This window comes from Haliotis cracherodii, unplaced genomic scaffold (genome assembly GCF_022045235.1).
Source record: "Haliotis cracherodii isolate W230 unplaced genomic scaffold, xgHalCrac1.p SCAF_10, whole genome shotgun sequence".
Classification (NCBI taxonomy): Eukaryota; Metazoa; Mollusca; class Gastropoda; order Lepetellida; family Haliotidae; genus Haliotis; species Haliotis cracherodii.
The window spans coordinates 48,612,926-48,625,585 of record NW_027266265.1 but is presented as its reverse complement, the minus strand read 5'-3'; the positions used below and the strand labels follow the sequence as shown (position 1 = coordinate 48,625,585).

General features: G+C 40.4%; 1 protein-coding gene across 1 annotated transcript; it reads right to left on the bottom strand.

The window, feature by feature from the left end:
* Window positions 1–365: 365 nt before the first annotated feature.
* Window positions 366–12,539, bottom strand: LOC139451743 (DNA replication factor Cdt1-like). Its single transcript, XM_071233060.1, has 11 exons — window positions 11,898–12,539; window positions 10,988–11,191; window positions 9,385–9,587; window positions 8,929–9,126; window positions 7,258–7,400; window positions 6,338–6,456; window positions 5,176–5,364; window positions 4,460–4,594; window positions 3,796–3,908; window positions 2,889–2,977; window positions 366–2,379 (listed from the first exon to the last, which is right to left on the bottom strand). The coding sequence occupies exons 1-11, from the start codon at window positions 12,531–12,533 to the stop codon at window positions 2,222–2,224; spliced, it is 2,187 nt and encodes a 728-aa protein (XP_071089161.1). The 5' UTR covers window positions 12,534–12,539; the 3' UTR covers window positions 366–2,221.
* Window positions 12,540–12,660: the final 121 nt, after the last annotated feature.

Sequence of the window (12,660 nt, the reverse complement as noted above, 5' to 3'; positions counted from 1 at the left end):
CGGTTGATTGCAGGATGATGTAAGACTGTTTTATCACAATGTAGATCTTGATTATCGATCAGATCGTCTTGAATGGAGGTGGAATCTGATTGGTCCATAGGAGAGGCATAGAAGGGACATAAACTCGTAATAGCCACTGGTGGTGCTATGATCGAGCCCAGGAATTCCAGCCTAGTTCGGCAAGGGTGGAATCTGTACTTTTAAAGTCAGTTAACTCTCTTGCCTCGGGAAGATGGTCACTAGCCTGACCACCAAGACATCTGAGTTGCATTTCACACCACAGATAGGATTCTGGGGATCAATTAGAACCTTGACCCTTCAAGGTTTTAAATAAGACAGAAAATGTTTCATAGACTGATAATTTATTTACACAATTTACATTATCGAACTCATGCTGACCTAAGAGAATTTGACATGCACATAATTGGAAACGTATTCATACATGGACATACAGTAAATTACGTTTATAACGAACACGCTTATAAAGAACTGACCTATAAAGAACTGACCGATATAAAGAAAAGTGTTTTGATCCCCTCAATTTGCTGTATATGTGCTTATTACGAACTACGGTTATATCGAACAAAAATTAGTAGTCCCTTCGAGTTCGTTATAACCATAATTTACTGGATCTCAAGAACAGACAAAATTATGTCAACCTTCAAAGTATAGTTGTAGCTGTTAGTGACGTGACACAAAAATTAACAGTCGCCCAGCAATATATTTTAATGAAACAATTAACAAACCCAATATTTCTGAACAGTTATGTTTGACAATGCCACCAGATGATGTATAATGATGCAGACAGGTGGCATAAAACAACATTCATTCATTCAGTATGATTTCCAGAACTTGCTATGCTAAGATGTGTGTCTCGTCTGGACACTAAGTTAAGTTTGTTTTAAGCTGCGACAACAATATTATGCTAAAGAGGTAGATGTACAAGCAGACTGCCATCTTGGCAATAGCACTGAGGAGACACAACCTTGCAGACAAAATTTTCATCAAAATCTGACTTCCACAGGAGAGATCGCTACACTGTAGATATCGCTTCAATGAAATTACATCACAATGCTTTGCAGACCATTGTGACGCCACTGGTTACCATGACGTCACAATCAAATGACATCACTAATGGCTTTGCTACTGAAGCTGTTAGCAGTACTTTTTTACACTGCTAATTCCTGTCAACAAATTGAAAAAGCTGGAAAAATGATGTTGGTTGATAACTAAAATCTCACCCTTGTGTCTTTTGATATCAAATATATCAACACTCGTTGATAAAAGTGGAAAAAATCCTCGGCAAGCCTTGAAATTTTTCCACTTGTATCAACTCATGTTGATATATTTGATATCAAAAGACGCTTGGGTGAGATTCTCTATTTTACACCTGAGACACCTGTTTTTTACTATTTACAAACAGGAAATTTGGAAGAATGATTTTGGATGATAAACATAACCTCAACCTTGCCTCTATTGATTTCAAATATATCAGCACTTGGCAAGGCTCGTTTTGAGATTTTCACATAGTGGGTAAAAGGAGACCCTGATCTGGGCTGCTAAAGTATATTACATGCAAACAGGTATTTCCTGTCTTCAAATGAATGGACAGTACAAGTCTGCAATGTTTCCACAAACATCAATATGCTTCAGATTCGCGGTAAACAAGTCTACTCATATCAGGGGTAAAATTTAACAAATTTGTATGTAGCAAGCAGGGCTTTCTCCTTTCGAAAGTTACAGGCCCTTCTCCATGCTGGCTTACAACTAAATGGTGGAGGCCGCGAAGTGGCTGAACATGAGTTTATTTAGAATTCCTTACCTCTAAAACTTATTTTCCCGCACTCGGAGACTAAACCTTGGTTTCCATTTGCCTCATTTCATGGAGATTTATGAGCAAACAAAAACGTTGTTGAACACAACATTACAAAAAGGCATCCAGTTGTTATTCCGCCGAGATGATCCAATTAAAAAAATGAAACATACGCGGAGAAGGGGTGGAATTTTGACTAGCCAGACAGTCCATCTACTTTACATTTCAGCAAGCCCATTGAAATTTTAACTGGCCACAGGACAATGGGCAAGCAGTTAAATCGCTCCCTAATACTTCATATCAAACATGGTAATCTGTGAGTTGCAATGTATGTGAAGTCACAGAAATATTCCAACCAAACCACAAATAACTTAACAATATATTAAAACAGATCTGTATGGAGTATGTTCACTGTAAGGCTTTGGCCTGGTTCTGTATCTTGCCGGTCAGGGACTGCACATCGATGTTCCGGTCGATCTTCAAGTACTTCCCCTTCTTGACCTGCACCATTGTCAGCCACTCGGGAGCTATCTCCAGCAACAACTTGACATGGGCCTCAATTTCACCTACACAAAAGAAGAGGCAAGCTTTTTCATGAGTTGTGTCAGAGCTTGTGGTCAGCTGACCCCATCATCTGGTACATCAATCAAGTCTCCAGGGCCACGTTCCATAAAGTGAAGTCAGCACTAAGACTAATGCTTTCCCATGCTTTAACATAGGCTTATGGCAGTTGTAGTCAAACATGGTCCAGCACATGGTCCAGCACAGAGACTGATGATTTAAGTACATTCACTAGGTTTAGTGTAAAAACGAAGTCCTTTCAAATATTCCCCAAGTCTGTAACCGTGTCAGTGTCCAACTCTGGATAACTTCAGAAACGATGGATAAGGTTACAGAAATATAGGGACTGGGTATTTTTTGAATGAGTAAATGATCCAGCCCTGGCTTCTGAAGTAATTAGAAATTAGAAATATTCTGTGACATTAAGGACCCTGAAGTATATGCAGAAGAATTCATCAACGATACTTTCACACATCAGTGTCAGCAAGGTAAGAAACCGAGACTGTGGACTTACCAATTGAGACAGATGACCGGAAGCTATCTGCCAACTTCTGGATCACTGTTTCTTGAGGAATAGAAGGCCTCTTCTCTGTCACAAAATAACTACAAGTGTGTTAAGGAAATAACACTTATTTGACATCATAGTCACTGGTGTTTCACATGTTTGTTGTTTAATGCCGCACTCAGCAATATTCCAGCTATATGACATCTGTAAATAATCAAGTCTGGACCAGACAATCCAGTGATTGACATCATGAGCATTGATCTATGCATTTGGGATACAATGACATGCATCAACCAGGTCATCAAGTTTGATGCTGTTAGTCGCCTCCAGTCTCATTAAAATCAGATCTTAACTCTCGATATACAAAGATCTGAGGACATCCCATTACGGGTCACGTCAGACCGACCTTGCACAAACTTTGACCGGCCAATGGAATGGCCAATCAGAAGGCAGCTTTCTCGTGCTTTACTGCACTTATTTCAAATTGGCGACTACGCTTCGAAACATATTTTGACAAATTCTCGATTACAAATTTGAAACCTAAACAAAAGAACATTCTGGAATGGCATTAGATAGTCTAGATTGTATAGATTCAGTCGTAAAACTGTAACTGTCGTTCGGAATACCCCGTGTTAAAGTTTACAAGGTTGCATGATTAGAAATCACTTTTCGACTGTCACTTTCATGATCTGGTAAGCGATGCTCTGATTGGTCGGATGACAGGACATGACCCCCAATGGGATGTCCTCAGATCTTTGTTTAGCGGTAGCGAGGACTAATATCTGATTTTAATGAGATTGGCATGGCTTGTTGAAGACCAATTCTAACCCAGATCTTCACAGGTTCTTATCGGAATCCCCATGAGGAAATCATAGGGTGTACAAAGTAAGATGGGTGTTTGAGAACGAAAGGATACGCTCTAACAATTCGGATCATGTCTGGCAGACGATTCATCATTCTCTTTTTCTTGTCCTCGGCTGAATTCCTCGTCAGTGACGCCTCCATCTTCATGGCCTCCTTGGCTCGGATCTGCACACAAGTTTACTGATGATACATCAAAGTTTACACATGTTTCAATAAAGAATATTGTTAACTACATGAAAGTATTGGGATAACAACACGACCAAGCGTGGTTAACAACCTAGGATTGAACTATAACTTATCAGAACCATGTCACAAGATATTTAATTCTAATTCTAATTCAAATTCATGATCTAATGATCAATCTTGGGATGTTTACTGACAATTTAACTACACAACAAGTCAGTTGAATGTCAAACTTTTTTTAGTCTATAAGTAAAAAATTGGCTCTTAGCATAATTTTCAATAGATTTTAGCGAGTGAGTGAGTATGGTTTTACGCCGCTTTTAGCAAAATATCACGGCGGGGGATACCAGAAATGGGCTTTACACATTGTACCCATGTCGGGAATCGAACCCGGGTCTTCCGTGTGACGATTGAACGCTTTTAACCACAAGGCTACCTGACCGCCCCCAATAACACAAGACAAGCTCTGGTTGAAATTACCCCCAAACATCCCTTGTTAACCCCAGTTTACAGCAATGTACGTTTGTACCCACCCTCTCAAGCAGTGACGACGGAACACCCTTCATGGCCGGGGCTGCATTGGAGGTCGGGACGTTCAATTCTTGTTTTATTTCAGTTTTCACTGACGATGGTGAGTTTTTGGCCACATCAGCAAGTGCTTGTTCCACCTAGGAAAAAGACGACATTTTGTCATCACATCTAAACGACATAAATTGATAACCAATCACTGGTCAGGAAAGAGGTGAGGCGAGGTGAAATGCGTGTGCGTGCGCGCGTGCATGTGCATGTGCTCAGACACACTATACTGACTCCAAGCCGACCAGTCCTTGTTTTAGCCAATTAAAGCTGAGCGCCAGACAGGATAACAAGTAGTAACATCTTTAAACATCTTTTGGTACGACACGTCCGGGGATCCAAGCCCAGACCTTCCGCTCTCCATGGGGACGTTCTACCACTAGACCACAGACATTTGAGGGGGTCTGGTCAGGGAAGAACAAGGGGGAAAGCCTGCCTTACTTGAGAAAACTGGAGAATGATTGTAACAGGGAAACTAGGTTTGAGATTATTGGCAGAATTTGCCAATTTAATTCACAGCATACATACCAACCTAAATGACCTCAATGACAATGTCTCCGTTTCACATACGTTTATAATTACTTTCAAAAGAACACTAAATTTTTTTTAGTATTATCCTTTCTTAAGTCAAATATTCTGCTTGATAAAACTTGTATCAGTCAGATTCTCTAACCTTTGGAATGAGCTTCCCCCTGGTGTGCTCAAGGACGTCTTTTGCAGTCTGGTACTTGTTGACATTGGGAGGCTCTGGCAGGGGAGACAACTCAACCTCAGGTACCTCATCTACGTGGAATGTTGGGTGCCATCTTGTTATCTTACTCTCTGGTATGTTCAGGGGACGAGACAGATTGGCCAAGAATTCCTGCAGACAATGGGAATAATTGTTCACGTATCGAATTTGCATGGTATTAGAAAAGTTGGAATTTTTTTATTTATCATAAAATACCACATGAGAGCATATTACCACTTCGTGCAAACACTCTATAACATAGAGGTTCATAACATTACACCTGTGTAGGCAGGTTGTTGGGTTAAACTAAGACATGTCACCTCTTTCTTTAGTGGGAATCAGTGAGATTCACTAATTTAAGATGTTACAATAGGCATTAACATTTCGACCTGTGAAGATCCAGGTAGAGAATAGGTCTTCAGCAACAAATGTTTCCCATAAGGGGTGACTAACGTGATCGGGTGGTCAGTATCTCGGATATGGTTGATGCATGACATAGCATCCCGATTACATACATCAATGCTCATCATATCAATCACTGAATTGTCTGCTTCAGACTTGATTATTTACAGACCACAGTCATATAGATGAAATATTGCTTAGTGCGGTGTTAAACAACATGGAGCGTGTGATGTTTAATGCCACATTCTGCAAATAATCCAGTAATATTGAGGCTGCTGTCGGCAGGGATGAGAATTGGGGGAGCAAGTCACCCAGGACAGTGTTCCACTTACTGTATTCAACCTAATAAGCGCCCACGGCGATATTTGCTAATATATTGGCTAGTGAACAATCCCAATTAGCACCCCTTCCGATTGATCAATGGACACATGACTTATTTATTCGTGTAAAATGCGCACTCGTGTATTATGTGCGACCTTAATTATGGGCAATAAAATTCTGGATAAATATATCTGTATAACACACACAGACTTTTCTTATGTTTCATTTCAGGCTGTCAGCATAAACCACAAAATCTACAATCTTTCAACTGTTTTTTTTTCTCTCAAAATTTGTTTTCTAATAAGAGCCCCCTATTTCAAATTATGAGAGCACCCTGGGCGCTTATTAGGTCGAATACAGTATATCATAATGTGGGCTGTACCTGATGATGGCGTCTGACAATGGATATCAGGTTGTTGTGGAACGTCTGCTTCCTCTGCAGGAGCTGTGTAGCGTTAAAGTTCAGTTTTCCATCTTTGTTCCCCGATTTCAGACAGCCACCTGTAGAACCATTCACAAAGGTTAACAGGCGCTCAAATACACAAATGCAGCTCGTACATTTAACATGAGGTGGATCCAGGGTTGAGATGCTACTTTTCATTTTCTTAATTTGGAAACCTTTATTCTCCAAGATCCATCCTTGTATTCATCATCCAAAACTGGCTCCCACTGTAGATATCACTAGGATGAGATCAAGCAATATCTACATTGTAGATATAGCTGGAATTAAATTGCATCACAATGCTTTGCAGACCATTGTGAGGTCATTGGTTACCATGACGTCACAATCAAATGACTTCACTAATGGCTCTGCTACTGAAGCTGTTAGCAGTACTTTTTACACTTAAGACACTGCTTATTAGTGTCTACAAACTGAAAAAGTTGGAAGAATGATGTTGGGATGATAAATAAAATCTCACCCTTGTGTCTTTTGATATAAACTATATCAACACTCGTTGATAAAAGTGGAAAAACTCCTCGGCAAGCCTTTGAGTGTTTCCACTTTCCACAACTCATGTTGATCTATTTGACACTCGGGTTAGATTCTCTATTTGATTACTTGTCAACTTTTCATTGGTTCCTCACCTCTCCAGCAACACAGTATATTCCCTTGTGTGTTACACTGATAGACATAGACGCGTAATTATGTAGAGTTCTCATGCAAAATCATGATGAAAACAGGCTTTTGGTCAACTCAAATTTGTCAAAATTAGTCTTGTCTTGTTCAAGAATACCAAAGATTTATTCTAAGCATATGAAAACTAATCGGTGTATGAACCCATTTCCATGTTGGACACTCACCAGGATTTTCGCTTAAGTTGGCCTCGACGGTCAGCTGATAGTCACTCATTTTCTTCCCATAGCATGGCACTCTCTCCTGGCGGTAGTGGTAGCCACTTGGGTAAACATGCTTTATCTGTTGGACGTTCTTCTGCTCGAAGTTCCTGCAACAGGGATACAAAAGTGAGACACTGTCAAATCTAGTCATTTATCAGTGTCAAATAGACAGCCATATAACAGACCCTGTATATTCTACAGTCATCTATAACTACAGACACTGTCAGCTGCACGGCACTCGTAACAGAAGAGGTTCAGTAGTTAATGCTTCTGTTCACACTAGGGCTGTTACGATTCACTCGCGTATTCGGTGAATTGAACCGTATTCATTCATGAATTGAATTCGTATTTGTGGCCACTAGAATCGAATATTTATGAATATGCGATCATGTGTATTTACATACCCCGTACCTAAAAATATCCATTAAAACATATTGATATGCATAGATTTCTTTCAAAGACAACACTCTGATAATATTTAATTTGACAGTATTGTGGTCACTGGTCATTGTCGCTATTGAGCAGATACTAGTAGCTGGATAAGTGCGGTATATAAATGTTTAATACATTAATAATTAACAAACCATGTCAAATAATTAATGTTCTTAATGTTTCACTGAATATAACAAATAATACATCAACTGTTGACCTGTTATTGTGTTCATGAATTAATATTCGTATTTGTAACCCTATATTCGTGAAACGAATCATATTCGCCTCACAGTGTATTCTTTGCAGCCCTAGTTCACACAAAACTGGAGCAACTTAATTTAAGGTATTTTAAGGGTATGATTACACTTTTCAAGGCTAAAAGCAAGTGTGTTTACAGACAGATTTTTTAGAATTTAGTTTTATATCTTAGTAAACTTATACATCCAATTTTGCTACTAACATATGAAAGTTGACCATACACATGCTTAAATATTAACACATCATGTTATGGACTAATCATTTCTATATTGTCAGCATAGCAGAGGTAAAGTTACAAGAAAGCGAGTGAATGTTCCTACGTCATTGGCCAGGTCATACAGGGTGTGTGTTTGTTGTTTAACGCCTCACTCAGCAATATTCCAGCTATATGAAAGCGACCTGTAAATGATTTGAGTCTGGACCTGACAATCGATTGATCAATATGGCGAGGAACGATCCCCTCCTTCAGGGTACTCTGACTGGCAATGAACCAAGTCACTGACTCTGTCCACTGACCCATCATAACCAGCATAGGATGCAGGGGGCTAACTCCACACTGGGGTCACTTACCATGCTTACACAGCGACACGCTTACTTGCACTAGTCCGGACTGATGCCAATTTTATACTGCTAGCTCACAGAGATACCATGCAGCAGTTGAATACCCCACTCGGACACAGTATACTGACTCCAAGCCAAACAGTCCTTGCTTTCGCCCCTTCATGCTGAGCACCAGTCAGGGTAACAACAAGCATCAGACAGGGTAACAACAAGCATCAGACAGGGTAACAACAAGCATCAGGCAGAGTAACAACAAGCATCAGGCAGGGTAACAACAAGCACCAGTTCCATGAGGCAATGGGGACCTATTTGGGAGATAATGAATAATTCACCCCATGTTCGATACATACAACAGAGTTAACATACCATGCTAAAACCACATACCTCTTCGTCATGGTCTGCACAGCCACTTTGAGCTTGGAGAAGGTGCAGATCTCGGAGCGGTTGTGCATCATACTGACGACAGTGTCCATGCCGCGGAACATCTCCATCAGCAGCTTGTACTTGTATGGGAGGGTCAGGGTGGGGGGAGCGGGGTCAGCTAGCGTGTGATGTCGCACATAAGCTGGGGCCTTGGATACACTGAAAAAATAATAACAAATCAGAAATTGACTTGGCAAGGTGCAGTGTTAGGCGTCTCAATGTGTGTGATTCATCATGCAACTATTGTCTTTAAATGTAATATCCAGTTATGTATGACTGTTTAATAATCTCATGCCAACTTTGACTGGAGTAGGTCCGATAGTTTTTCAGATATTGTAGTAAACGTTGGTACCTTAAATTACCTTCCAGACTATACCTTCCACAGATTTCTACAGAACAATGAACCGATTGCCTCACCTCTTCACCGGGCTGCTCTTCACAGGGCTTTGCTGGACCACAGGCTGCTCCACTTCAATTTCAATGTTGTCAAACTTCTGGAGTTTGGGGAGCGGTTTCTTCAACTGGTTTATTTTTTTGTTCATGTCTGACAACTGGGACTTCAGCTCCTCCATCTTGCCACATTTCTTCAGTCTGGCTCGGATCTCGGCTTTGATCTGCTTCTGTAATGTCACATTTAATTTGAACATAACACACAACTCTCTTCATCTCAACAAATACCTCAGTTTCCAAAACCCTTAAGGTTGAAAGGAAACAGCGAGCCCCATGTATGTTTTTTGGTTCCCGGGGTGACGGAGTCTGTGGATGCAGACTCTTGAGGTAATGATACTTGTGACTCCTGCACCAGGTTTAAATAAAAACATCTATTTATTTTATTTGTGACTTTTTAATGCCACATTCGGGAATGTTCCAGCTTAATGATGATGGCCAGTACATAAATCAAGTCTGACCAGAAACCTAGGTATCTATACTATAAGAAACTATCTGTTTTCAGGGTACGTTGATATGTTAAGTCACCAGGTCTAACCATTGATCTATTTGGTTGCCTTTTCCGACCAGCATAGGTTGCCCGGGGCCTATTCTAACCCAGAATCTCAACAGATTAGTAAATAAACTCAAGTAAATCGGATTAAATCAAACACTAAGAGTTTACAAGATGAGGGGTGGGTCGTAGGGCTGTGCCAGTGTCACAAGTATCAAGGCAGAGTGTGTGTGTGAGTGTGAGTTGGGTTAAACGCTGCTTTAAACAGTATTCCAGTTATATCGTGGCGTGTCAGCTTAACGTGGGAGGAAAGCCCTAAGTGATGCAGGTATCAGATGTTTACCACTTTGGTGAAACCCACGAGCACGGGTATTGTGCTGACAAACCTAGAAACATAATTGGGGCGAACCGGGATACGAACCCACAATCATAGGGATCTGGCGTGCCCAAGGGACGCAACTCTGCATAGGGAATTGCAGCGCCTTAGACGACTGGGCCACTCGTGCCCCCTATCAAGTCAGAGGAGATTGTTAACAGTCATCACATAAGGTGACCGCTTTCCAACATGTATTGGAAAAGTTTGTTTGTTTGTTATGTAACACCGCACTCAGCAATATTCCAGCTATATGATGGCAATCTGTAAATAATTAAGTCTGGACCAGACCATCCAGTGACTGACATCATGAGCATCGATCCACGCAACTGCATCAAACAAGTCAGCGAGTCAGACCACCTAATCCTGTTAGTTGCCTCTTACGACAAGCATAGTCGCCTTTTACTACTGGAAACGTAAACCCTTTGATGGTAGATTAGCATAGTAATGTATCACAATAGGCATAAACATGACGGATTTATCTAGGATTCCAAACTAAGTGTTCTTGGCAGGCAAAACGGTAAAAAAACCAATGATATTTTCTAAAAGTGGATTTTTTAACATTCTTACTTTCATAAAATCTGAAGAATTGGGAAAATTGTAATACAACATGGGATTTTTTACTGTCATTTGCTGCAGAGCTGGGGCTAAATATTCGCCTCTGAAAAGGTCTGAATAGGCTACGTATGAATGTATTTGGTGCATACCTCTTTAGTCTTTGCATCCCCTTGGCCTGTCTGCATCAGCTTCTTGCACTTTTCTATGGCAGCCTTCACATTGGGAGACGTTGGGATGCTGGGGCCATTGGACTTTGTAGGAGTTTTCAAGGTATCTGGTGTCACAGGAAGTGGTGATATCATCTTCTCAGGCAACTTCATGGATGAAACAATTGAGTTCATATCCACTTCAGACTGAAACAATAAGTTCAAAAATAAACTCTTCCATTCATTTCCTTGTGCAATTATAGAGGAGACACCTGCTCATAATACCAACAAATGAGAGATGTCAACGATGTAAACGAATAGAAACGATCAGATTTGACAGCAGTCATTGGTGGAATATGTGCACTGCCTCTATGGGAAACTCTGTCAAATGCAGCGGACTAACTTCTGCAGTATCTGTCAAAAGCCGATGGTAGTTAATTGACAACACCTTTTCGGGAAAACAGTGTGGGAGAATTGGCAGTGATAAACAAATAAGCGACAAGCGAAGTAATGTCTTTTGGTTTGTCTGACTCGTAGTCTTGATCTGCTGTCAGTTCCAAAAGTGGCTGTGTGGGGATTCCAATGAAGTGTGTTACGACGATAGTTACTGCATTTATATCATGTATATATTGCAATTAAAACTATTCCTTTGCATTTGGTAGCTATTCACATGATATTGATTACATTTTTTCTGATAATGCCTCTTTTTAATTAAAATAGATAGGACAATGGGCACGAAGGGTGTGGGTTTCATGGTGTAGACTGAGGAATGAAGGAGAATGAGCTATGACATTCAGTCCAATTAATTTATTAAACTGCTTTGTGGCTTTCCAAACAGTGTGATGGAGTGCTGAAATATGTTGTATCACTCTAAAAAAACATCTCATTACTCAAACTTCAAAAACAATCTTACCGTCTTTTCAACATTTGATTTCTGGCTCATCTGTAATCGTTTCCTTGCATGGCGTTTGGTTGGAGCAGCTGATTCTTCTTGAGTTTCTTTCTGTGGAGTATTTTCTTCAGTAATACACTCATTTTGAATTTCCTTGCGTGATCTGCGACTTGCCGTATCTGCACTAAGACGTAGTTGTTTCGTTGGAGTACTGTCTGGGCCGTCGTGTTCATCCCAGGCGGAAGGGACTGCTTCTGAAGTTCCATCTTCTTGAAAATTAAAAGACAATGGCTCGGTGTTGTTTTTGTATTCATTGAACGTGGAGGAGAAAATATCAGATATTTTACGCTGACAAGAATCGTTTTCAACATTTTTGCCTTTCCTTGCGGATTGCCGTACAGGTTTTTGATTGCTTTTCGCCGATGCAACAGATTTCACCCTATTGCTTGTTTTTGTTTTCTGAGAGTTGGTTTTCGTGCACTCCTCTTTTGTCCCTTCCGATTGTTCTGAAATCTGTACATTTCTATTAACTGCCTGTTTTAAACTTGAAATGTCATCATCTGTTGTGGTGAGTTCCACTTTTCGGCGTTTTGTGGCATTGCTGTGGCGTGACTTCTTTTTGCTTGGAAAAAATTCACTAACCCGAGTCTGCGCCATTTTGGATGATTTACTTTCCCGCGGTCTCTGTCACGTGACGTCTTTTCAGCACGAGCAATTAAATTTAGGTATAACACTATTTTCTTTTATAAAATCAAATGAAAATACATAGAGTGGTTATTTTGTT

What these genes read in the sequence shown, in the direction of transcription:
- LOC139451743 (XM_071233060.1), bottom strand. Translation starts at nt 12,533, where the DNA reads ATGGCGCAGACTCGGGTTAGTGAATTTTTTCCAAGCAAAAAGAAGTCA. An exon ending in TTGTCAGACGCCATCATCAG is followed by an intron (nt 5,365 to 6,337) that starts GTACAGCCCACA and finishes CATTGTCTGCAG; the next exon opens with GAATTCTTGGCCAATCTGTC. An exon ending in CCGGTCATCTGTCTCAATTG is followed by an intron (nt 2,380 to 2,888) that starts GTAAGTCCACAG and finishes TCTTTTGTGTAG; the next exon opens with GTGAAATTGAGGCCCATGTC.